This window comes from Solanum pennellii, chromosome 2, assembly GCF_001406875.1.
Source record: "Solanum pennellii chromosome 2, SPENNV200".
Classification (NCBI taxonomy): Eukaryota; Viridiplantae; Streptophyta; class Magnoliopsida; order Solanales; family Solanaceae; genus Solanum; species Solanum pennellii.
In genome coordinates this window covers 49,168,300-49,195,041 of record NC_028638.1, presented here as the reverse complement: position 1 = coordinate 49,195,041, position 26,742 = coordinate 49,168,300, and the positions used below count along the sequence as shown (strand labels likewise).

The 26,742-nt window shown below is 34.5% G+C and overlaps 3 protein-coding genes and 2 pseudogenes across 10 annotated transcripts in view; 1 reads left to right on the top strand and 4 right to left on the bottom strand.

The window, feature by feature from the left end:
- Positions 1-55: 55 nt before the first annotated feature.
- On the bottom strand, positions 56-3,059 carry LOC107009219 (protein ROOT PRIMORDIUM DEFECTIVE 1). Of its 3 annotated transcripts, none has more exons than XM_015208515.2 (2): positions 1,022-3,059; positions 56-870 (listed from the first exon to the last, which is right to left on the bottom strand). In XM_015208515.2, the coding sequence occupies exon 1, from the start codon at positions 2,973-2,975 to the stop codon at positions 1,752-1,754; it is 1,224 nt and encodes a 407-aa protein (XP_015064001.1). In that variant the 5' UTR covers positions 2,976-3,059; the 3' UTR covers positions 56-870; positions 1,022-1,751. The 3 variants fall into 3 exon arrangements, with proteins under 3 accessions (XP_015064001.1, XP_015064002.1, XP_015064005.1); XM_015208516.2 differs by having other exon boundaries at positions 1,643-3,059; XM_015208519.2 differs by having other exon boundaries at positions 56-366; positions 1,643-3,059.
- Positions 3,060-5,280: 2,221 nt separating this feature from the next.
- On the top strand, positions 5,281-17,251 carry LOC107010959 (nijmegen breakage syndrome 1 protein). 4 transcript variants are annotated; one of them, XR_003576705.1, is made up of 15 exons: positions 5,281-5,476; positions 6,651-6,704; positions 7,297-7,558; positions 7,668-7,756; positions 8,411-8,541; positions 9,494-9,540; positions 9,631-9,757; positions 9,887-9,955; positions 10,773-10,941; positions 11,813-12,318; positions 12,859-12,920; positions 13,004-13,106; positions 13,190-13,247; positions 16,301-16,391; positions 17,049-17,251. XR_003576705.1 is itself a non-coding variant. In XM_015210235.2 (14 exons), exons 1-13 carry the CDS (start codon positions 5,440-5,442, stop codon positions 13,241-13,243), a joined length of 1,710 nt encoding a protein of 569 aa, XP_015065721.1. In that variant the 5' UTR covers positions 5,281-5,439; the 3' UTR covers positions 13,244-13,247; positions 17,049-17,251. The 4 variants fall into 4 exon arrangements, 3 of the variants coding, with proteins under 3 accessions (XP_015065721.1, XP_027770358.1, XP_015065722.1); XM_015210235.2 differs by lacking the exon at positions 16,301-16,391; XM_027914557.1 differs by lacking the exon at positions 17,049-17,251 and having other exon boundaries at positions 16,293-16,397.
- A 159-nt stretch (positions 17,252-17,410) lies between these two features.
- LOC107010115 lies at positions 17,411-18,465 on the bottom strand (annotated as a pseudogene).
- Positions 18,466-19,864: 1,399 nt separating this feature from the next.
- LOC107010960 lies at positions 19,865-22,119 on the bottom strand (annotated as a pseudogene). Its single transcript, XR_003576704.1, has 3 exons — positions 21,340-22,119; positions 21,225-21,254; positions 19,865-21,138 (listed from the first exon to the last, which is right to left on the bottom strand). The product of XR_003576704.1 is annotated as a rust resistance kinase Lr10-like (transcript).
- Positions 22,120-22,743: 624 nt separating this feature from the next.
- Positions 22,744-26,742, bottom strand: part of LOC107010957 (rust resistance kinase Lr10-like) — a 7,896-nt gene continuing 3,897 nt past the window's right edge. For both annotated transcript variants that reach the window (XM_027914556.1, XM_015210234.2), the window contains exon 5: positions 22,744-24,143. In XM_027914556.1, coding sequence (XP_027770357.1) covers positions 23,002-24,143 — 1,142 coding nt within the window. In that variant the 3' untranslated portion in view covers positions 22,744-23,001. The remainder of the gene's footprint in view (positions 24,144-26,742) is intronic.

Below are 26,742 nucleotides of genomic sequence, written 5' to 3'. Positions count from 1 at the left end.
ATTTTAAGAAACACCATGCATACTGTGGTGGTTTGATTTAAGGAATTTAAAGCATGGTATGAAAAAAGAATGGAATATCATTTAATATCAAATGGTGCATTATTTCAAAAATCAAATTTACATTCTTCTTCAACTAATAATATCAGCTTTCAACTCACTCGTCTGATTAACTCATACATAAGGATGAATGAAGGATTTTTAATAAACGTGGTATCCAGATCGCATCTCTGATTATTTCACTTGGTACCTGCTATCTCCTGCCAGCAAGTTGACCGGGTAATTCCATCCAACAACATCGGGCAGATGGAGAAAAACTACTAAGGTTTTTTCTTCTCTGCTAGAATTTGTGGGTAAAGTGCAACACAACTGCAGAGCACAACACCAAAGTAAAAGTGATCATTTTCCGAGCAAAGTGATATAATCAATGACACTAGTCCTGTCTACATTTTAGAAACTGAAATCAAGCATCCATCTGAATTGCTACACTGAATGCTCAGATCCCCTTCGCTGGCTTTCCCACCTTCACAACAACTTCTGCCAGAGGATACAAGTGGAGCTGGTATCTACATTGGCAAAGTAGATTTGCGACAACAGAAGAGAGTCACGAAGAGTTCAGAAAACAGGACACTGCAAGCATAACAGCCTGTGCTTCGGCCAAAGATCACAAATACTAATGAAAAACAACTCTCTTAAGTTATCAACTAAACATTCTCTTGCACAGGTCATCCATCACAAAGCAGCACGACTCACAGCACTGTTACAATTGTACAAGGAGACTCGGCCTTTTCCTCTGAGGCAGATCTCTACGCTAATTGGTAGATAATTAATCCCCGCTGACAACAATTTGAATGTTATACATGACCCATCTCTCTGAAGATTAACAATAGGACAAAATCAATAAACCAGATATACAGCTTCTAGCTTTTTTTTCTTTAACATGGAAAAATCAAGACATGACTGCTAGGACTGTTCTGTCAATGAAAGGTGGATGCTCATGGATATAATATCAGATAATACTTACATTTATCTTCCAACGTGAACTAGCTATATATGCAAACTCTCACAGATCAGCCAACCTACCATCCCACTGTATTAGTTGAAAGGTTGCTAAACATCAAGTCGTTAACCTTAATTTCAGATACATGCAGGGTGTGTTTCATGTGCATACGAGTCTTTGCGTTGCATTGGTTTTCAGTAAGTTAAGTTAGAAAGACCTCAAATGGTAAGATTAGCTTTCTTGATAATAAACAGATGATATTACCGTGTATAGCCATGAGATATATATAACTTGCTTCTGCCTCTATAACATATGTTGGGAAGTCAGGAAAAGAAAAGAGGAAGTTCAATTTTTTGATAGTATGAAAACATCTGCTCTTTCTGGACGTTGTAAAGAAATGGGTCTGAGCCCTGAGGAGAGTTGAAAGGTAAAAGGATATAGACGACTAATATAGCCAATCTTAAATAGTAGTTTGGAATTGAGGCATAGTAGGTTGATTGGGCGACAACATACTGGAATGTCATGGACTAGAATGTCGTGGTCCATCAGACAGTAAAGTGAAAGCAATGGTTGTGCTTTTGAATGAAAGGCTTCCAAAACACCTGATAAAATGAAGAATATATAACTTGTGTGCTCAATCCTTACCTCCAATTTCATTTGCTAAGAATTTGTTCAAGTCTCTTGACTTCTATGATCCTTTCCATCAGGCCTTTAGCATTGTAAAGCATCCTGCATTTATGGTACGAATAGTAAACTAATCTTCATCTGAATCAGTCTTCACCTCCTCAGTGAAACAGTCTTCCCCTTGGATCATACCTGTTGGCTCAGAATGACCTCTAGACAACCCTCGCCGTCCCAAAATAACAAGATCAAGAAGCTTCCTCCTAGCCTCATACACTGCATTTGGTTCAATCAAGCATCCCCTTTCATAAGCCTCCCTCAAAAAAACTGTATGCCTATACCCTTTCGTCGAAAGATAAAATATCCCTGGATGATCCAAAAACAAGTCCCTTACATTCAAATCAATCCCAAACCACTTCCTAAAATGACTAATCTTCTCTACCTCAACCATTTTCTCAACTGTCAAACTCAAAAACTCGTGGACAATACCAACTGCCCTCTTCTCCATCTCCATCATCCCAATCTTATTTTTCCTCTTCTTTCCAATATCCACAGCCTCATACGGCCCTACATACTTCAACTGTTGCCATTCTTTAACCTTTGCTTTAAAACTCCTCTTCAACTTCATCCCTGGTGGATAACTATGGTTAAAACTATACAAAATCTCATTCCTATCAACCCCACAATCCTCTTTACAACATTCCACTACCCTCCAATTATCAACAGCACCCACTAACTCCCCCTTCGGTATATCCCCAACAAGCTTCAACAAATGAGTGTTCGGTTCATTCCCACTATCAACAAGTGCAAAAAGATCAGATTTTTTCAAGATTACACTTTCCTCAAAGTCATCAGGCAACCCAAGTTCCCTAAAAACCTTGAAAATGGCTCTAAGGGGCAATGATTTAGTCATTGACATCGACAATAAACGAACCAAACGGGTTACTACAAGTGGTAAAGTAGCATTGATAGCTGTAGCTTCTTGTTGGGTGATTTTGAGGGCGGTTTCCGTCAGAGTACAATAAGGTTGTAATTTGATAGGGTGGTGGAAAATGTTGAAGATGTGAGGGTACTTACGGAGGAAATGGGTGGCGCCGCGGTTGAGATGGAGGCGCTGAGATAGGCGGTTGAGGAAATCGAGGGAGACGGCGGGAGGTGCGGCGGCGTTGGTGGTTGTACCGAGGATGAGGTCTTGTATTGCGATTACTTTGAAGAGGTTTTTGTACTTGTCCATGAGTTTTTCGAAAGTGGGGTCTCGGTTTCTTGAGGCTACGTATTCAGCTGAGGTGGTTTTCCGGCGGAGGAAGACGGTGGTGGGTGGTTTATGGTTTAGTTTTTGGAGGAGATGGGTCAGCATGGTTCAAGAAGTGTAACCAAATTGCAATTTTATTTTTCTTAAAGTCAAATTTATGTGTCCAATTAATAACAAGTGTTGTTTGGAACAAAGCATTAAAAAAGAATAAACAAAAAGAGTATATTAGAGCAAACGTTTTGTATTTTAATAAAGACAAATAAAATTATAAAAACAATTAACCGTCTCAAGAATTTTGTATTTCAACGATACATTATTGATTATTTTTTGTATCTGGATAAACTATCGATCTATTCATATAAACACATTTTAATATTCAGTTGTCTAAGTATTAAAAATTTATTGACATCAAGCTGTGGAGTTAAAAACCTTGAAAAAAGAAAACAAAACAAAATATATTAGAGCAAAACCTTTTTGTATTTTAAATTAATAAAATTCGTAAAATTTTTTATAGTTTTCTTAGAAATTTCATATTTCATTATATATTATTTTATGTATCTAACTAAACTATTGGTCAACTTACATCCAAACACACTCCATATAAATTGTTTAAATATTAAAAATCAATTGACAACAAGTATTGAAATTTCTAAAAAAAATTATAAAATTTTCACAATCCATATACTGAAAATCAATTAACAACAAGTGTTGAAATTTATAAGAAAAGATCGATCTCACATGACATTTATAATAGCTAATTGGCCCCTTTTTAGTTATTTTATACAATTTCACAATAAATCTTAATATTTATTAAATTCCACAATGAATAGTATAATTCTACAGAATCTTAAAATCCTACAAAATCTTATTTTCTTATATAAAAAAAAATAATTGAAAGCTAGGCGTTGATCTACGTTGAAATTGAAGGTTAAAAGGGGTAAAAGTTAAGATTGAGTACTTTTAACCATATAATTCTAATTTTAGAACTTTAATTTGATTTTTAGCCCTTTTTAATCTTTATCCATTTAATTAAATAGAGAAAATCGTTTAAAGTCTCTTAAACTATACCTGAAATTCCAACTATAAACTCCAACTTCATTCCAACTTTATGGGTGTGCTATTACCCCTCAACTGTTTAAAATTAATATAATTTACTTTCTAAACAAATGTGGCGCATTGAGTGTATCTCAGTCTCTCAAAGAGAGTGAGGACCAAAACAAATAATAAAATTTTATTTTTAAAAAATTATTTTCATAAATATGTGTATTTTTAATTATTCTTTTTTTTCTTATTTATTTTACTTATTCTTCACAACAACATAATCCAAATCTCTCCATCACTCACCTGAATTTGACTTTATCATGGAATTTCATTATTCTTCTTGATCCTAGAATTTTGTTTATTCAATTTGTGCATGAAAATAGAAAATTTTGAAAATCAACTATTTATTAATATTATTAAAATTGATAATCATCATTCCTAACCACATGGCCAAAAATGGGTTAGCAAATTCTTATATTGATTTTTGGTGCCATAGTTTAATAATTTAAATTCAAGTTCAGGAAGAATTTTGGGTTGTCAATAAAACTCATATGTGAATTTGAAAATAGAAATGATAAGATCCATTGTTATGTATCCATTATCTCAATTTGAAGAATTTAACAAATTCATCCATGAAAATAACTTGAGTATCAATCAAATGGTGAACGAAACAGTTAGAAATAAAATTTTCGCTAAATTGCACCTTTCAAAATTGATAAACGAAACAAGATACGATTCAAATATAAATTTTCTGAAAAATAATAATTTAATACATTTTTAAATCAAAGCTCAATTTTTTAATACACATCGCACAAAAAACCGAATAAATAATCACAAATACCAATAAACATATGTACATGAGATATGTTTACAATATAGAATTTTGATTAGTAAGATGTTAAGATACTCCGTATTAATTTGACACAAAATGAATAGCAATCACAATCAAGAATATTAAAAAGCAAGATTAAGAAAACATTGAAATAATAATTAAAAGTTTAAAATGTAATGATCATAATATTTGAACCCTTACATTAATTTTTAAAATTTGATAAGTAAATGTCTAAAAAATTATTAAGAAGTAATACCATTTTCACTTTATTACTTATTTTGTAAGTAATTTTTATACATACATGTTATTTATATATATCATATTAATTGAAAATAAAAGTAAATTATTTTAAAGTAACATAAAGAATATTTATACATACGATATGTCTGCATTAAACTTTTTTTTTCCTCATATAATTAAAATAATAAAATTTATTTTAATTATGAACTTTTAATTAGGAAGAAAATGTGTATAAATGGGAACTTGGGAGGACCATTGCGTTTGTTTCTTTTTTCGTATACTATAAATACATGACCCCTTTTTTATTTCTTTTTGTCCATCAAAGGCACTCAACTTTCTTGAAATACTTCGATTTTCTTCTCTATACCGAGAAAAAAGAGCTCCGGTGCCGGAGAAGAAATCGGCGGCAAACTTCCATCGACGACGCGTCCTTGGTGTACATTCTTGAACAAGAAAATGGTTTGGGGCCTTTTTCCTATTGATCCTCTTCCAGGTTCTATACAGGCTTCTCTTTACGTGTTGTTTCTTTCCTTAAAAGTTACATGAACCACTAGAAGTTCACTTAACCCAGTAATCAAGAAAGCAATGATACTAAAAGTTCACTTCACCTAGTAACCAAGACAGCAGTAATACTAAAAATTCACTTGACCTAGTAATCAAGAAAGCAATGGTACTAAATGTCACTTTTAGGATTCATATTAGTTATTAATCAAGAAAGCAATTATTTACCCCTCTTTTTTCTCTTTAAGTTTATGGAATATTAAGCACTCAAAAGGGTGTGACCCAGTGATCAATGAATGAAATATTAATCCCTCAAAAGGGTGTGAGACCTAGTGATCAATGAAATGGGAGGAGAGGAGAACCGTGATGTTTCAGGTTCAAAATTGCAGTGGAGGCAAAATTAAATGATTTCTTCCTGTCTGCATAAGCCATTGTGGGGCTGAGTTATGGTACTTGTGCTGTGAGTCCAGGATTATGTCTTTGTTTATGTTATTATGCCTATATTAGGTTTGGTCTGAGTAGAGGCTTGTATTTTAGTGTAGCATGATTTATAGAAACACTAGGTTTAGAGAACCTCCAAGTTTGTCTTAAAACACAAATTACACGTAGGTGTGTTGGCATAACAATAATTAATTTATATGAAAACCATGCGAGATCAGATTCAAATACTACTACTGGCAGACGAGGTTACATGATTTATATTTAATTGTGTAAGTGGCACCTGTGCCACCGGGAGGTATTAGGTACCTAGTAGACTTTACTTTTTGAGGTGTGCGCATGTTGGTCTGGGGACCACCATATGTAAAGACAAATTCATTTTGTAGTATTGAAACCGAATGTGGCTGGATAAGCAGGATGGATATATAGACCAATATAGCTTAGACCCTACTAGTTGGTCTTTGAGGCACAATTGACTGAGGACTTATCCCACGAATAAACATATGCACGAATAATCAATTGTGTTAGTTATAGTTACAACACTACATTTCATGTATGAGCTAATTTTACTGTTGAAAGTTGAAGCAAGTCGTTCATGGCTTTTATTGATCACATCTTGTTAATGACTTCTGTTGGTTTCATTTTAGACTAGAATTCTGGCTGATTTATCATGTTATTAACTTTGCTACTATCAATTGCTAATACACTGCTCTTTGTATATGCGACAGGTGAAGATAGTTACTATTTCTTCAACAAAGGTACATATAAAGTGGGTCGAAAAGGTAATCTTCTCAATTACGTACTCTCATAAAATCTCTCATAAAAAAAGATAGTGTCAAAAAAAATATGTACTCTCATAAAAAATCTCATAAAGTTTTCTTAATATGTTTTCTAATTCATTACAAGGCGTAACTTTTGAGTTTCCTCTCTTAGCTTGGTTACTCGCACTGTCACTGCTTCCTTTTTGATTAATCTTGTTGATGAGATGACTTAGATGTCACAATTTCTGATGTGATCTGTTTTCAGTGATTCAGTCCAAGTTGTGGGTCATGACAATAGAGCATTTAACATGCCATAATTGGTTTGCTGATGGTCTGTTGTAATTAGGCTTAAAACATACTTCTCCTTTAACTTGTAACGAAATTCCTTCAAGACACACTCCTCCTTCACAGGCAAATTCTTACACACCGCGCTTGCTCAGTTGGCATGCATATTTTTTACCAGCTAATGAAGTGCGTGAACAAGGATTTTGCATCAGATGTATTATTTAAGTAACATGTGTCAAAGTTTTATTACTAGTTATTTTTATCTTCTTCCTTACTTAGACCCACATTACTTCTGTCATGGACTTCCCTTAAATGTATTGTTTCACAGGATGTGATGTCATTGTCAACAAGGATAAAGGAGTTTCAAGGATACATGCAGAAATTTTAGTAGATGAGATGATTTCTTTGGATCAGTCGAAGAAACCCTCAACTATTCTGTCTAAAGTACGTGTAAGAGACTGCTCAAAGTATGGCACATTCCTCAACAAGAATCTGGATTCGAAGGAGAAAGTTCACGAGTTTCCAAATAAAGAAACGATGCTCAAGGATGGCGATCTAGTTTCATTTGGAACTGGTAATGCAACTTACAGGTGATTGAAGTTACATGTTGTGATTCTTACCTCCTATATAGTAACTCTTGTTAATTGTCCATCAATCCTATTGAACAAACATATTGATATGATGATATTCATCAAACAGATTCTCTTACGTATCATTCATATTTTTCATTTGCTCCCCGAAGCATTCAAAAACAAATCAACTTATTACAAAGAAGGTTTCATCAATAGGTGAGTGATCATTTATGCTATGTATACAAAATATATGTTGAGACAGTTTATGCACTTTTCTGTTTCAGGCTACTTATAGTGTTACCAGTGTGATCTGTTGAATTCTTGATCTTGTTTAATTTTTTTGCTGTGCTAATTTTAAAATATTGTTTCCTATCCGGTGGAAAAAATGATGAATTTTAAAATAAAATAAAGATGTGATGGGAATCATACTAGTCTTTGATGCACAAATTGTGGTTAAATGACGAATACAACTAATTATTTTATACCTATTTTCTATTGGTGTTGTGGTCAAAAGGACCAAGAACTGCTAGAGTATCAAAATATGTCCTCATACATAACCCTAGAAACTGGATTTGGTACTTGATTTACTGTAGACTGCAGTTACATTTAAAAGAATAAATACCTATATATTATCAAAAAAGAGTAAATGCCTATATATAATGTTCTTACAAGCATAGAAAGTATCTTGAATGCTTTCATGCATTTTAGGATGCCACAATCATAGTAGTCTAAAGTTGCAAAAGCACAAGGAACCTGTTAGGCTGTTATAGTGGCAATACCTAGATTATATTATAATCTCAATTCTTTTCATTATATGTATCTGTATGTTCAGAGGATGTCATATGCCTATTACTTTCAATCTCCTTGCAGGTGCAAGTATAACTAAGAAGTGGAGTTTGGATTGCTCACATGTGCTTGTAGATGACTCCTTTCCTCTGAGTGATGACCTGATTGATGCTATTGTCGCTAGAAAACCCTTGGTTCAATATAGCTGGGTCGAGGTATTCTTTGTATAAATTACCTAAGATTTTGCAAGTATAATATGCCAATAAACATGTTTATTCGCATTTAGAGTAGCTGATATCTAGATACAGAATGTAGTTCAAAGTAGTGATACTGTAACCAAATGTATACACATGACAATCCTTACACATAGATTTACTAATGTGAGGAATATGATTTAGTTGTTTTACGATTGTGCTTTACCTACCTTACATTATGTTAGATCTTTCTCTTTGTTATTTGAAGATTTGAGATAGTTTCTTAATCTTCCGTGCTATAATAGACTACTTTTCCCTTTCTTGTAGAAACGAGGAAATCTAGAAGGAGCACAAGTGTGGTCTGAAATACTATCTCTTTGCATTATGTTGGTTAAGAAGCCAAAGATTCTTTGAAGGAATTAATAATTCCCTACATAGCTTGCAAAACTTTAGTTTACAGTTTCAGTTTTCTGGTGCAGCTTAACAAGCGTACATGATGTAAATGTTTTCTTGGATTTGTGGCTCCCTACCCTTTGAAAAGTGACTTACATCGAGAAGAAGTACAACAGTAGCCTGATTTTTATTTTTTGTTTTGAGAAAGGATGTAAAATATTCTTTCTGCATCATATGGGTAATATGGATTATGCATTATATGGGTTATCTAGAAGAGAATCCATATATTCTTTGGAGGAATTTGTTCAGCTTTCTGTTGCACCTTAATAAGATTTTCGTGGATTTTGTGGCTCCTTTCTCTTTGATAAGGGACCTACATCTTTGTACCTTTTGTAATTTTGAGTTCATAACTTCCTTCTCTGAGTTGTTGAAATGGATACTCTTTACTCATTCTGAAAACAGAAGAAAAATGAACTTAGCCCTTAGCTCTTCGATTTGTTGCATCATGCTTTTACAGTATTCAATCATGAAGAAAGTAATTTTCCTTTTGTTTATTTAATTGGTTGGCTGTGAATTTCAGCTAATTACAGGAAAAAATATTTGCACCGATATTCCAAGCCACAGTTCGTAAGTACTGTACTAATATTAATTACATTACGATTTGCTGGTCTGAAATAGCATGTACAACATTTCTCTTTTGTATGTTGAAAAGATTAGTTGTGCCGTGTTACCCAGTCATGCACCAAAGTTGATGCTGGAAGGAGTTTCCGTGCAAGTGGTAGATCCTCAGTCCCGTGAGTGTTGTTTGAAAGGATATGCTTTTTTGCTGGAACCAGAAAACAAGGTGATTGTTTTCTTAGTTTTTGCTGCTACTCTTTTGCATTGCATCAAGCAAGTCATGCAAGATGACTTGATTGAGAATTACTTAGATATTTTTGCTAGACTGAGATAACTTTTTCCCGTTCCTTTGCAGTATAAATTTGAGGGCAGGTTGCAGTCCTTACTGGAAGTTGGGGGTGCCAACATTTCTTCTTCTGAAATGGTTTGTCCTAATGGTCTATGTTATTGTTGGCTGCTCTCCCTTCCCCCTTTTCCTTGGTCTTCCTCTCTGCATCTTCTGTATAGCTCACATCTTAAGATTGAACTAATTTGGTAAATCCTAGCATGTTTGAAAAGGTACATGGCACAACCTCTTGAATGATGTATTTCCTAATGGATAGGGGGTCCAGTTCATAAATGGGAATGCTTGTTGAAGGGGGGAGAATCTAAAAGGGGAAAGCATTTTGAAGATGCAAATTGCCTAAACCAGCATATTAAAAACTCTCACTCACTTAAGTGCACCCTTGTTGTCCTTTTCTCTTTTTCATTGGACTGGTAAACTGCATTTTTTTCACTTCTGCCAGAATATGTATACTTTGAGTGTAGTATATAAAGGTGTTCTCAACAGTCAGCAAAGCGGTGGTAATTTTCTTGAGTTGATTCCATATTCTTAGTGGATAAGTGAAAAAGGTTAACGGAATGATAAATCAAGTAAGAAGTGAAGGCATACAAGAGAAGAGGTCCTTATCCAAAAAGAGAGAGAAAGAGCTGGCGTACTATGGGAATGGTGGCAAGACATAGACGGATGAGATTTTGGATTCGTACAACTCCAAATATACTACATGAGTCTAGATTGAGTTGAATCACACCTTTGCATTTCCTATTTTGTGATTGCTGCCAAGTTTCAATCTTTTCTATTTTGTGTGGTGGGGTTTCATGGGGTGCTCATGGTTTTGCATACAAGGTAGATACTATTGAGCCACAGAAGATTGTGTACGTAGTAATGTTTAAACTCACTAGCTCATTTCATCTGCTTTTAGGTCTCGGAGAAAAATGGAAATGACCGTGTGGTATGTGTAGTTCCAGCAGGATCAAACAACTTGAAGTCTTTTTCTAACCAAAGTTCCTTGCCTTGGGTGAGTGAAATAGATCTGGTTTCTGCGGTTCTATCCGGATATCTGGATCCTATTCTTATCACATCCCCACCGGGTGAGTGTAGTATAAGCTTAGAATTTATTTCTTTCCTTGCACACGACATAACAATTGACTTTCTATGTACATAAATTTCTATTTTCTCCATTTCATGTCTTTGCTCACTCATGTTCACTTTCCTCCTTTCCTATCTCTTTCCCCCTTTAGATTTTGGTTTGGAACTTTTACCAGCAGATTCAAATTGCAAAACATGACATGTATTGAATTTACTAATTACATGCTCAGATATGGACCTCTAACTTGCAGTGGATCGCCATTTTGAAGTCTGGTCTGTGGTAATAAAAGTAAAAAACCTCGTGATGATTATTTGAGGTGGTCAAGGATCAGGTCATTTTAAACAAATAAAAATTGCTTGTTAGACTAGCCAAGAGATTTAAGAGTGTGGCTTTGGATTGGTTGATAATGTCAACAGTTTTTCTTTTCACAATTTTTAATAATTTACAAAATCCCTGCTTTGTGTACCATTTGCTCAAAATGAATCCAAGAAGTTTCTTACACAAATAAATTGCTTGTAGATATGCTTGAATGCGTGGATACTGGATAACTTATTTTACTTTTCTGACTTCAAGAAGTACACGAGTAGAATTCATTTGTTTTGATGAAGTAGGTAGGATATATCACAACAGGCAGAAATCCTTTTGTGCAAATAATATAGAAGATGCAAAAAGGTTACAAAAGAAGTGAGAAATTCATTGAAGTCTTTGTCAGGACATTCTGGTTCAACCCGGTGCTGATAAGATGTGCATTATTATGAATCTATGTGTTCTGCCAATTTTATCTCATATGCTGATAAGATGTGCATTGTTATGAATGTATGTTCTTTGCCAATTTTATCTTATGTTCTTTACTAAATAATTGTCCTCTGCAGTGCTCATTACCTCGTCATGCTCCACAGATGAGACAGTGGTTGCAGACTCAGATGCCGAAACAGAAAGTACAAAATCAGATCACATCGCTGCTGCTTTCTGTTCAATAGAATCTTCTGAGCATGACAGCAAGGGAACAACTTCTATACATAAGTTAGAATCTGTTGAATATCACAACGAAGATAAGTGTACTGTTCAAATAGTGATGCCTAGGGCTAAGGTATCCATGAGGGACACATCTCCCAGTTCAACAAAACATATTAAACACGATGGAGGTCACATAACACATGATGATGCTACCATCCATGACCGCGAAGGTGGTTACATCAGGCGCCTAGGTGTCAAAAGTGATAATACAGTGGTAAAAGAAGATATCACGGATCAGCGGGAAAATGGGAAGTTGGATATCATATATAGCCAAGATTTAATTGTTAGAGATTCTATCATGTCATTACCAGTCTCTTCTTCATCAAATGGCGGAGTTGCAAATTTTAAGCGCTTCCGTAAGGTTTGTATCTATTGTAGTGTCTTATATGAAGTATATTTTTATAACAGAGGATGAAAAATTCCCACTTCACTTTCTTCTTTAGCCTGCCTTCCCTTTGTTGCTGAAATATTAGACTTCCATCAGCATCAGAGTTCAGCTAGCAATTTCAGCTTGATCTTGTCCTGTTCTGTCTAAATTGGTGCTGAAAAGTCTGATATAGACTATGATGATGATCCATGTGTCTGTTTTGCTGGTCTAATATGCAGTTGGTTCAGTAAAATTCTAGGTTTGATTTGATTGCTAGTCCAGGAAGCATATCAGTTTTGTAGTCATAGTATTGCTTAGTGAAGATTCTTACTAATTTTTTTTTTGCTTTCGAAAGTTCTCTGTAACTTTATTGCTTCTGTAAAGTACATTTAGTTTTGTCCATGAATTGCAATTCTAAAATTGATGCATCTTCACTATCAGTTTGGTTCCTCTTCTTCTTTGGTCAGTGGATTTGATTATTATGCTATATTCTAAATGCCAATTTTTGCTGTTCTTTTTGACCTAATTTTATAGGCAAATGCTCCATCCCAGAATAGCTTTGCAATCTTCATTCCATTCTCGAAGCATCCATACCAGTAAGCAGCTAAGTCTATCTCTGGTTTGTTTATAGTCTGTATTACATATCAGACTTTGATGTTGATCTGTGATCATATGGCAGAGAATCTGAGTGTAAGAATGAGGATGTTGCTGAATCTATTAGAGAAGAGAAAAAAAGAAAACAGATGGAAGCAATTGCCGAGGACCTGTTTAAAAGTGAAAAGGTCAGTAATATGACTTGTATTATTGCAGCTAAAATCACAGGAAATACATCTCTCAAGCCAGTGCTTCTATTTCTCTATCACAGGGGAAAAAAAGTGGTGTTGCTGGTTCCTTGCATGGGTTGTTTGCTCGTAGATAATATGGTAAGTTTCTTTCCAGAGCTGAAGAACTATACCTTCTTTTTGTTAGTCTGCAAAGAACATGTAGCTTTTAGTCTGCAAAGCACATACAGCTTTGTACTTTGTGGAGGGAGTGAAAGGCTAGATGCTTTGAAGATAGAGGAAATTCCATTCAGAAGATCTGAATGGGTTGTTTACTTTTGTTATATTTTTGGTGCAAATAGAACTTTGTTAGTGACATTGGAACTGTTATAGATCTTATTGTATCCCTTAAGTACGGAAAAAATCTTTCTGTCTCTTGGGAAGGTTGTGCCTTCTTGGTGGTTTTATTTAATTATAATACAGGAAGCATTTCTTGAAAAGGCTCTGTTCGGCGTTCGTATGCATCAATTTCCTCATGCAACGTAGAATCTTTGATGTAGGTCAGACGCAACATAGCAACGACATACCCCGTGTAGTCCCACAAGTGGGGTCTTAGGAAGGTAGGATGGTCTTAGGAAGGTAGGATGTACAAAAACCGTACTCCCACTCTTGTGGGGTAAAGAGTCTGTTTTTGATAAGATTAATATACCCTTGACTCAAAAGAGCAGATAGTTGAAGCAGGGTTATTGGCAAAATATGACATCAAAGATCAACATACCAAGCAAATAAAATAACAGGTAGTGAAACACATTGAGAGATAAGAAACTACATGATTACTAAATACTACTGCCTCTGTCCCAATTTATGTGACGTACTTTCCTTTTTAATAAGTCCCAAAAGAATGACATTTCTATATTAAGTAACAATTTAACTATAAAATGCCTATTTTACCCTTAATGTAATGATTTACAGCCACACAAATTTCTATCATTCATTTTGGACAACAAGTTTTAAAAGTCTTCCTTTCTTCTTAAATTCCGTGCCGAGTCAAACTACCTCACATAAAATGGGACAGGGGGAGTACTAATAATAAGGTTGCGATGAGGAGATAGGGCTAACCCCTTGCCTCTCCTACTGAAAGGACGACAACCCTTGGCACACCTGCTAACCTTCTACCTTAATCTTCGATCTCAACATCTTCCTATCTAGGGTCATGCCCTCAACAAGTTGGAGCTGAGTCATATTCTGTCTAATCACCTCCCCTTGGTTATTCTTCGAACTGCCTCTACCTCTCCTAACTCCTATAACAACCAACTTCGCTCACACCTCCTTACTGGCGCATCCGCTTGCCTTCTCTTTACATGCATGCCCAGACCATTCCAACCTTGCTTCCCTTGTCATTTCTGCCATGGAGGCCACTCTAACCTTGTCCTGTATAACTTCATTCCTAATCATATTTCTCCTAGTATGCCCACACATCCACACAATATTATCATTTTTCGAGACCAGAATGCAAACGGAATAACTCTTAAGTACAAGTGTTAACTTCTGTCAGCATCATATATAAGAAGTGTGTTGTCAGGATAAACAACATGAGTCTAGCAGATTCATCTGCCATCTTTACCAGAAATGCAAAACCCTCCATTCCAGCTCAATTCTTCAGGTCTCTTAAGCAGTATTCTTAGGGGTTCCATGACAATCACGAATAGATAAGGAGAGAGAGCTTCTCCTTGTCTTAGGCTCTTTTAGACTTAAAGAAGCCTTCGGTGCTTCCATTAATGTGAGAAGATGAAGTCTGACAGTAGAGATGCAATTAAGGATCCACTGTATCCACCTATCTCTAAAAGTGCACAAGTCATGACTTCCAATAGAAAATCAAATGCCTTTTCTAAATAACACTTGAATATTAATCCTGCCTTCCCGATTCTCAAGTAGTAGCAAAGACACTTTGCAATTAAAGACACATCTAAAATTTGTCTACTTTTAATTAAGGCATTTTGGTTGTCCGTAATGAGTTTGCTTATCGTATGTCTTCAATCTTTCGGCAAGCACCTTTGCAATGAGTTTGTAAATGGTACTAGGATGCTATAGGTCTAAAGTCATTAATATCCATTTCCTCTTTCCCTTAAAGGGAGCTCTGAAAGTAGCAGTGAAACTCCTCTCAAATATGCCTTCCTGATAAATTTTTTTCAATGTTTTCATTTATATCGGTCCTGTCAGTGGACCAACCTTTTTTGTAGAACATGTTGAATCCATCAGGTGCCAGGGGCTTTATCCCCATCAAATTGCTTGTGTGCGTCCACTACATCTTCCTCTGTAAATGGCCTTTGAATCACTTGCATTCTTTGACCCCACATTTTTATCTTTCAGTAAAGAGCATCTCATAAAAGCTCTGAATGTGTTCTTTGATCAGCTTCTTGTCTCCAAACAATTTTCTTTCAACCTCTTGTTAATATCATTGTACTTCTCTGGGCATTGGCCATCTTGTGATAAAAATTGTATGCTTAAAATCTTGATTTTTGTGTTCAAGGTATTTCCAAAGCCTCTGCAATTTCTTCCAGCTCATAAGACTACCTTGTTGTCTGCCTCTTTCAGCTTCATCTTCATTCACAGACTGAGCGATCCAGCTCCTCTAATTCGGAGAGGATGTTTTCTGCTTGTGTTTAAGCTTTCCAAATTCTTGCTTGTTCCATTCTCTAATGACTGCCTTGAGCAACTTAAGTTTTTTGGGAGGTAAGCACTTGAGACACAAGAACAAAGAGAATTTTTTGTTGTAGAAAGTCTCAAATTCAGGATCTTCCTCTGCGAATTTCCTGAGAAACAAAGTCATGGGCACGTAGGTTCAGAGCTAGACCCTACTTCCTCTGTGAACTCAGGATCTTCCTCTGCGAATTTCTTCATGGTTGGTTTACTAGGGTAAAACGTGCCCCTTTCCACCTCTAAGTGGTGGTGTTGGTGTATTTCGTGTTAATCATTCTTGGAAGATTTTCCTATATTAACTTTTGGCTATATTGTTAAAATAATTCATAAGGTAGTAGAATAGTGGCTACAATTTGGATATGAATCTGATTTGATCACGTACTTAGGAGAAAACAAACTCAAGATATGTTGTTTTCCACGTGGATTCTGACAAGAGTCAGAGTACTTTTGTATCACATGCATATGGTTTGTGTTTCAACTTTCACCCACATACATTTGATCTCTCAGTGTTTTAGGGTTAGTGAACTGAACTGAAGAGCTTGATAGAGGATCATTGGAATTGGCTCAACTGCAATTTTACATGCATGATGATTAGCTGCCTACAATGCGAGTTTCCAGAACTAGGATCAGCCTACTTATATAGAATAGAAGGTTTCTTTTTAGCCAATGGTTCTTGAAGTTTATCTGCCTACTGTTGCAATAAATAGTATAATTACATAACGTATGCTATATTTCATTATGAGATTGGTGAACCTGTTTTACTTGCTTAGTATTTGCGAGACAAATTAAAAGCCAGGAGAGGTGACTTGAATGGACATAGTGTTGACCTGATGCTCAAGCATTTTTAAGCTGTTATCTGATGGTGGAAACAGATTTAGTCAGTTTTGTTAACAAATACAGCTGCATTTTGGTGTTATACTTGATCCCTGAAATCCTTAACAACAAAAAAGAAAAGAAGTAAAAGGTCAAAGCTTAGTTTATATCCCTCTGTCTTAAGGGGAACAATCTCAGTAAATCGGGAGTTTTAAGTGCATTAGATGAGCAAGCTGCATTATGCAGAGATGGTATTGTGGTAGAGCTGCCTAACTCTTGGTTCCTAAGAGAGAAGGTTTGATGTTGGTTTGAGTTTGATGAACTGCCTTAAGCTTACTTGATGACTGTCCATCTAGGCTCTTCACAAACTCTAAATTGTTTTGATTGATGCAATATTATATCAGTAGTATGATTTCTTGGAATGCTAACACACCAATTTTGTGTTTCCAGATACCAAAGATACAGAGATGTACTGGATCAACCATCTAAGACATTTTGTTGGTATTCCTAGTTTCTTAGCAAACACTGTAGATAGACCCCTCCTTTTCTTTTCTCCTTGTATGAAGATGGGAAGTCATCAAGTTCTCTTCAGGATGAATTTTGTTAAGCTATTGTTATTAGGTCATTCTTGAAACTAATTTTCTTTCTTGTTTCTTCACATGTTCCTTGATTTGTTTTTCATTCATAATGCTATGACTCATTTATGTTAATGTGAATCAGCAAGTGAAACCAAAGAAAAAAAAAAAAAAACTTCAGCGTCCGCGGGAAATCATAGGATTTGCACCCGGCAGTTGATTGTACATGATGGTGTTATTCAAGCTTATGACAATTTTTTCCAAAGTCGTTAACTTGTAGCTAGTGTGGTTTGGTTTAACTTGTGTTGCTTCGCAGAACTAGTACGTACCACAATAACAACACCTCATTCCGAAACATTTAAAATTTGTTACTTTGCAAAAACATTACATAAACTATGAGTCAATCAAAATATGTCTAACTCAACGGGATTATCTGCGGAATTTTCTAACAAAGCTATTGAATCAAACGAAAATGTCGTGGACTTTCGATAACGTGATGAACAATAGGTTGAGATTGAAGAGGCTGAGGAGGTACTTCTAGCACTACTTCGACTTCACCTTCAAGCATTTCTAATACTCGACTCATCGAAGGGCGTGGTAACGGATTTGTTTGTATGCACCATAGCGCAACTAAAGTCAGCTTTCTAGCCATCTCCTTTTCATCATCATTTGCTTCTTCATCCACAACAATCTCCTTCCCTTTGTTGAACTTATCGTAAATATAACAAGGAAAATATTGGCTGGAATTCTCTTCATTTGCAACTTCATGTCTATTCAAGTCCAGCATTTCCATTAGCAGCATTCCGAAGCTGTAAACATCAGCTTTGTAAGAGATTGCTCCGATGCTTCTGCTGATCAACTCTGGAGCTACATATCCAATCGTTCCACGAGCAGCTGTGAGATTCACAACGCTATTATCTGTTGGATATAATTTTGCAAGCCCAAAGTCAGAAATCTTTGGAATGAAATTCTCATCCAAAAGAATGTTGTGTGGCTTGATGTCAAAATGCAAAATTCGTACATCACAGCCTCGATGCAAATATCCAATTCCTCGAGCCACTCCAACAATAATGTCATACTTCCTCTAACTTAACAGAGGACTTCTGCAAACACAAAACAATTTCATGCCAATCAGATATAACTACTCCCACATAAAGAGAATGACCATAGGATTCAAAGAGAAATTAGGTGAAGGAAGTTACGGCAGTGTATACAAAGGAAAACTTCAAAGTGGAAGAGATGTAGCAGTGAAGATGTTGAACAAGCCTAAAGCTGAATGAAGTGGCTAGCATTGGAAGGATTCATCATGTCAATGTGGTTGGACTCGTAGGAAATTGTTTTGTGTTTGCAGAAAACCTTCAATGGCATCATACATGGACAAATGCCTCCTTTTGAATTTGATCACCAGAAAAACAATTACAAACGGAAGCCCAATCACAAATTTGTTACCAAATACGCTGCAAGTTTGACAAGTCATAAAGTTAACTTCCTCTTGAGCCAATACATATAAGACATGTCTTAATTTCTTATTTGGACCGTTCTGTTCTTCGAGTTGTTCTATTCTAGAATTTTTGTGTACTGCTCACTTGTGTTAGATTACTAGTCTTTGGGAACGTGCAATGTTGTACGTTTATCTCCTATTTATTTTATAAACTCTGTACATGCCGTACTTTTAGGAGGATGTGATACATTATATTCCGATTTATTCAAAAGTATAAAATTTTAATTTCATTAAAAGATGCTACAAGAAAATAACAAAAATAAAATTCATACACCAGATCATCTCAACATGTAATAGGCAAGCAAGATTATATGCTCATGTTGGTTGAAAAACAAAATGGAATGTTAATCTGTGTACAGCCAAATAATCCTACAGCTTGCTAAAAGGATATATATATAGGAGCTTACCCATGAAATACAGAAGTAGCGACAGACTGGTCACTGGTAAGATTAAAGTGAAAAAAAAAATTAGAACGAGAGATAATGGAGAGTTAAAAGTATATATGGAGAAAAGTTTTGAGTCCTCACGGAGAATCTGTTGAATAATACCTACAAAGGCCATAAAGAAATTAAATTGTTGTGAGTTAATTCATTGTTTTGTTAGGATGGAAAAGAGAGTTAATTAAGGAGCAGAGCAAATATAATTGAAAATTGTCCTTACTTTGTTCATTAAATAGGAAATACATGTGTGTTTCTAGAGTGGTACATGGTTAGATTAAAGTGCAGAAAATATAGAATGAGGATTAGATTAGAAGTATATGTAGTGAAGAAATTAAATTGTAGTGAGTGAATCCATTAATTGTTCACTGAATTTCTTAGGATTGAAAATTAAGAAGCAGAGCATATATAATTGAAGTCCGTCCTTACTTATCCTTAGTCCAAAATCCCCATAATTTTGGAGCATATAAACGATATTCCGAACATTATTATAGTTGATGTCCAAAATCCCCATAATTTAGTCCAAATTCTTTGTCGAATAACTTTTAGATGTATGCATGTGAACTTATACTAAGTTTGCTCCATTATCACTAAGTAATAGTATGTACATTAACTCTATGCATCCATCCTCTTCAAATCCTAAATTTGTCTTTATAAAAACTGGCCTTCTCTATAATATGTTGAGTAAAGCTTTGAAGAAATAACTGACTTTTCTTTTGGACGAGTGTGCTTGAGAGAAGGACTATTTCTCAATTTATCATTCAACTAATTTCTTCCGATTAACATGGTTTTAATGCAAGGATATAATTAACACATACAAGTCGAGAAATAAGTCTACATATTTATCATTCAGCTTCCTGATCACTAATATGAAACAGAATACTTTTGCAATTCTTATACAAATGATTTTGAAGTGCTATTCAATTTCTAATATCACGTCTAGATCTTCACCGTGAGGACTTGCATTTAACTTAGGCTTATCAGTAGCCATAAAAGGATTTGGGGACAAGTTGAGATGGCTTCCATCTCCTTCCAACATCTGAGTAACTTCTTTAATTGAAGGCCTATCAATTGGATGCCACTGTATGCACCAAAGTCCAACAATAGCTAACTTTCTCACAATTCTACCATCTCCTTCTTCCTCTATCCGAATCTTTAATTCTTCCCCTTTCTCCAAATGTCTGTATATCCATTCCAAAGAATTCACTTTGCTATGGTTATTCGTCTTAGCATCCATATTTATCCTCCCACCAACCATTTCTAACAAGAGCATCCCAAAGCTATAAATATCAGACTTATGAGAAACTTTACCAAAGTTTCTTGATAACACTTCTGGTGCAATGTAACCAATGGTTCCCCTAGCAGCTGTCATAGCGACCGCACTTTTTTCTTTAGAACACAGTTTGGCTAGGCCAAAATCACATATTTTGGGGTTCAAGTTGTGGTCTAAAAGGATATTTTGTGGTTTGATATCGAAATGTAGGATTTGCTGATCACATCCCTGGTGAAGATATCAATCCCTCTTGCAGTACCCAGAGCAATATGGTCAAGCTTGTTCCAGCTGATGAGTGAAACACTACCCGGGCTTGAGCTTACTGGTAAAATAAACCTTTCAAGTGAATCATTTGGTAGGTATTCGTAGATCAGAGCTCGTCTGAATCCATCAGCACAAAAACCAACCAAACGGACCACATTAACATGGTGGATTCTCCCAATTGTATCAATTTCATTGATAAATTCTTCCCCTTTACCCTTGGAATCGCGTAGGACTTTTACTGCAACATAGATGTCACTGGAAAGTTTGCCTTTGTATACAGTTCCATAACTCCCTTCTCCTAACTTTTCATTAAAATCAGCTGTTACCTTCTTAATATCAGCATAAGTATATCGTGTTGGTCTGATGGCCTTGTAGTCATCCAAAAACTTTTCAAGTCTAACTCGACTCTCTCTTTCGTTTCTACTTGTCAGATATAGCTTATAAAGTGAGAAGACAATAATGCAAACAAGCGCTGCACCTGAAACTACACCTACAATAATTGAATTGAATAAATAACATGTCATAAGCATAAAGGAAAATCAAAGTAGGAAACTGATGGAGTAAGAAGTTAATAACCTGCAATCAAGTGCTGCTTAGTGTTGTTACCTATTATGGACAAAATAAAAGTGTCTGTTAAGTGTTTTTTTTTTAATAATGATGGAAAAAATTAATTAAGATATACAAGTAGTACCTTTTTGGGTTATAGCTTTTCGATTGAAACAATGAGTTTCCAATTGTTTTGTTCCATCCTTGAAACCACAATCCATTCCTTTGAACTCACAGTTCCCACAGAGTGGTACAGACCAATTCAGCTGCAGCATGTTCTCACCAAATGTTGAATCTGAGTATGGATACTAATGAATTTTTGTGCAAGGCCCAGACAACAAGAGGTCAAGGTCAAAAGTCGAAGTAACAGCATGTACTTGGTAACCAGAAGAAGCAAGACATGGAACCAAGTAACCATCATTACTTTCTGGGAATGGTTCAGAGCAATTGAATAGGACTGTGAGATCGTCATCATTTGTGAAATTAGACTGTGACAAATTCAGTTTTGGTAGCTTGGCTGGTAAGCACTGGTCAGGATCATAAAGGTGAATTTGCTGTGAGACATAATCAATCTTTTCAACAACTAAGTGAACAGACGGTGGAAGCTCAAGGATGGTGTCATCTTTATTGTTACAGTGTAGTTCAAAGCCAGGATCATAGCCACAATGTTTTGGCTGATGACTGAGTCTGAACGGAAAATGAACGATGGGACCATGACTCTTGCACCAAGAATCCTCACAACCCTCTGGTCTATGTCCTAAGCTAAGAAATGGGAAAAATACCAAGAGAAGTAAGATGGACATTTCTCTAAAAATACTCTTTAGTTTGATGCTAAATCACTACTAGTTTAGTACTATATAAATATGATTGGCAACATTTCTAAAACCTCAAAATCTTTTTCTTTGAAAGTATTCAGTTTGAGGAGCGTACTAGTTTAGACTATGACGTTTACCTATTTATTAATGATCATAATGTAGTAATTTAACTTGACTTCATTTCATTTTATGTCTTCAACTTATGGTGCGTATAAATAGACACTTTAAATTGTATAAACTTAACAAATAGACACATGAATCATACATGACATAATGTATATAGAACACTACGTAGGATGATAATTGTCATATAAGATGCCACGTAAGATGTATGCGCCAATTTGTTCAACTTTATACAAAGATTAAGTGTTTAATTATATGCCCCAAAGTTGAAATACATAAATATGAACTGAAGTCAAATTAAAATGATATATTTATATATTATACTTATGCATAGTGATGTTTGCTCCGGTCAAGATGGGGTCCTGAATTAGGGCAAAACAATGAGTTATAACCCAATTCGGACCAATTATGTGATTTTATCTTTTCATGAACTAAATTTGATATACTTGAAAAGAATTACATCAATCTCACTTTGGGGTAAAACCCCCAAATCCCCATATTAAATCACTAATTTGATGATAAGATTCGCACAAAAGCTTAATTAGAAAGTATTTTTTTTTTTTCATTTTGGCAAATTTTGTGTTTTATTCATAATCCAAACAATTTACATATATCTAATTAGAAATTTATATATATGCATTACAAAGAAATCCAACAAAACCCCATAAAATCATCCCAAACAATAATCCCAAGCCGCAAAATGGAGTGATGAAGTCTTAAGGTTGAAAATAGACTTTTAATTATGTCCATGTGTATTTGTTCTGCGCGAACGCAATGAACGAGACGGACCAATTCAGACCCGACCCTTGGTAAAATGTGAAGCCCTTCTCACAGATAAGTCATTTTAAATGAACAATACACAACTATAGTCAATCAGAACATATGTCTACTTCGACGGAAGGATTTTCTAACAAAGCCATTGAATCAGACGAAAATGTCATACAACTTCCCGTCGTCTGATAAACAATCGGTGGAGACTGAAGAGGCTGAGGAGGTACTTCTAGCACTTCGACTTCACCTTCAAGCATTTCTAATACTCGACTCATCGAAGGGCGTTGAATTGGATTTGTTTGTATGCACCATAGCGCAACTAAAGTCAGCTTTCTAGCCATCTTCTTTTCATCATCATTTGCTTCTTCATCCACAACAATCTCCTTCCCCTTGTTGAACTTATCGTAAATATAATAAGGAAAATATTGGCTGGAATTCTCTTCATTTGCAACTTCATGTCTATTCAAGTTCAGCATTTCCATTAGCAGCATTCCAAAGCTGTAGACATCAGCTTTGTAAGAGATTGCTCCGATGCTTCTGCTCATCAACTCTGGAGCTACATAACCAATCGTTCCACGAGCAGCTGTGAGATTCACAACGCTATTATCTGTTGGATATAATTTTGCAAGCCCAAAGTCAGAAATCTTTGGAATGAAATTCTCATCCAAAAGAATGTTGTGTGGCTTGATGTCAAAATGCAAAATTCGTACATCACAGCCTCGATGCAAATACCCAATTCCTCGAGCCACTCCAAGAATAATGTCATACTTCCTCTGCCAACTTAACAGAGGACTCTCTTCTTGACTGGTGCTAATGTACTTGTCAAGTGATCCATTGGGCATGAAGTCGTAAACAAGAGCACACTTTGTTCCCTCAACACAATACCCTACGAGTCCAACCACATTGACATGATGAATCCTTCCAGTGGTAGCTACTTCATTCATGAAGTCTTGACAACCAGCTTTAGGCTTGTTCAACATCTTCACTGCTACATCTCTTCCACTTTGAAGTTTTCCTTTGTATACACTGCCATAACCTCCCTCACCTAATTTCTCTTTGAATCCTCTGGTCATTCTCTTTACGTGGGAGTAATCATATCTAATTGGCTTGAAATTATTTTGTGTTCGCAAAAAGCCTTCAATACTATCATACATTGACAAATGCCTTCTTTTGAATTTGATCACCAGAAACACAGTTACTAACGGAAGGCCGATCACAAATTTTGCTCCGAAATAGTACTCTGTACGTTTGAGAAATCATAGAGATGATAAGGAAATGTCAATTAAACTCCTTTTGTTATGAGAACCGTTTATTCTTCTCAGAAATTATGAGTTATGTTAAATTTAATGCTTTTAAAAAATTGTATAGATAAATAAAATTAATTTATGTTGTTTAGACATAATATTTTTCATTTTCTACAGTGGAGTTGGTTTACACTAAGAAGGGTGTATACATTGTTCTATTTCTTTTCTGTTTTTTTTTTTTGTGTGTTTTCTCTCATCTCATCAATACTTCTTTATTTTAGTTTTGTATTACTCTTTTTTATTGCCGTAAATTCATATATTTATTTGGGCTCAAATTTATTTATAAAGATTAAAATCTATTACTGGTTGCTTGAAACAAATTAGTTTTAAACATTAACTTACGCCCATGATTTGGTATTTTTTGTCATATATTTAAGATTTAGTAATAATTATTGTATTTTATTACTCATTATATGTATATTTTCATATTATTTTAATCCTTGTAACAAATCTATAAAAATTTACATGTTATAAACTAGTGTTTTGAAACATTCGAATATGAAAAAAAGTCATAGATTGAGACAAATGGAGTTCTAAATTAAATAACATGTGTAATCCCATCAAGTGGGAAAAAAATCATAGATTGAGATAGATGGAGTAATAAATTAACATCTTTGTAAAAAGTTGAAATTATTTCAAACCAACACTTTCAAACTACTTATAATTAGTTAGATAATCACACCGCAATAAGTATCACAAACTATTCAACAAAAAAATATACAATTTGGAATATATAAACAATCAATCTATTGTTTTATAAAATATGTAACTCGTAAAATTAAAATAACTTTTATATCACATAGAATAGTTGAAAACGTAAGAATAATAGTACACAAAGCCTTCTGTAGTGTATCAACTTGAATAACTTTGTAAATTCATGCTCCTAAAATAAATTACATTACTTATAGCGTAAAAACAACCATTATCACACTATAAAGAAATTAGTATCAAAATTATTTTTCGAAAATGTGATTATAAAGCCACGTCAATATACTGATATGAAAATTTTCTATACTCTATAGGAATATAGTCATAATAAAATGCAAGAAAAGGCAATATGTACAACATATAATCTTTTGTCGTGACAAATGTCAACTACTGTATCTCGCTATCTAATTCAAAGACTTGCTTTACATATTTAATTTATATAGGGATACATGAAAGAACACAATAAATTATCAGAAATTTACACAATTAATTTTGGGGTTGTAAATACAAAAGGAATGAAAACTATGGAGATTATTAAAAATATAGGTTATGGAACTGAAGAGGTGCGAATAATTGAAATGTGACCTTTTAATATAGAAAAATGATTTTAAAAAATCCAAATATGTTACAAATTCACTTTATTGTGGATGTTTATCTTAATCCATCCTAACGTAATGTATCTATTGATTGTACTAATTAAATATGTTCTATCGTATTTGTCAAATGTTATAAAGGATGGTTTAAATGCCCTATAAAAGGGTAGTCTTTCATCCTTGTGAAAGAGACTTGAGTAGAATAACAAAGCTCTCAGTCTTTATACTTGTCATCACCACTTGTCTTACCTTATTGTTTGTGTATTCTTGTATTTTTCTCTCGTTTTACAAACAAAATAAAAATTAACAAAACTTATACGTCATATACATGCAAAGTTAATTAGAGCCTCAATACCTAAATGTGAAAATCAGGAAAAAATAAATTATTTATAATATCGCTAAGATTTCTACCATTTTCAAGACCAATGGACATATTTAGAATACTTGTGATCTCAAAAAGATTTGAGAAAAAATAGAATGTCTAGTGGTAATTAATTCATGTTATTTTGGATAATGACTTTTCATTCAATGAAATGTATCATTCAACTGTATTGGAACATAATGTCAAGTGATAATGGATAATATCATATTAATTCTAAAAATATATACATAACACCTATAAAATTGATATCTAAAATTCAGTCCAAACCCATGTAAATAAATAGTAGTAACAATTACTCTCTTCGTTTCATTTTATGTGACACTTTTCGTATTTCGAGATTCAAACAAATCTATCTTCGATCGTAAGTTTTTCATTGATCCTTTTAGCATTTTGAATTATCTTTCAATTATTGCGACTTATAGTACTCTTTACGTAGTTTACAAATATATAAATTTTATTTCAAAAAAATTGAAGATTTCATACGCAAATGTCCGGTCAAAGTTAAGTTGTTTGACTGAAAAATGTCACGTAAAAAGGGACACAACGAGTACTAAAAGTTGAAACATAAAGTTATAAAAAGAGAAACTTGAAAAGGGAACTTACTGCAATGGCAAGATGATCTTGAATAAAAATGAAAATGATATATAAGAATATATACATAAGAAATATTTTTTTTTATAAATTCACATATGTTGACCCTTCGTCGTCTATTACAACTCTTAGTTTTATTCCTTTATTAAAGTAATAAAGATCCAAACTTTGTAAAAATGAAAGAAAAACTCTTAATTTTCTCCCTTTATTGAAGCAATAAAACTCCAAACTTTGTAAAAAGTGAAAGATGACCCTTTATAT

What these genes read in the sequence shown, in the direction of transcription:
- LOC107009219 (XM_015208515.2), bottom strand. Translation starts at nt 2,975, where the DNA reads ATGCTGACCCATCTCCTCCAAAAACTAAACCATAAACCACCCACCACC.
- LOC107010959 (XM_015210235.2), top strand. Translation starts at nt 5,440, where the DNA reads ATGGTTTGGGGCCTTTTTCCTATTGATCCTCTTCCAG. An exon ending in GATATTCCAAGCCACAGTTC is followed by an intron (nt 9,541 to 9,630) that starts GTAAGTACTGTA and finishes TGAAAAGATTAG; the next exon opens with TTGTGCCGTGTTACCCAGTC. An exon ending in ACATTTCTTCTTCTGAAATG is followed by an intron (nt 9,956 to 10,772) that starts GTTTGTCCTAAT and finishes ATCTGCTTTTAG; the next exon opens with GTCTCGGAGAAAAATGGAAA.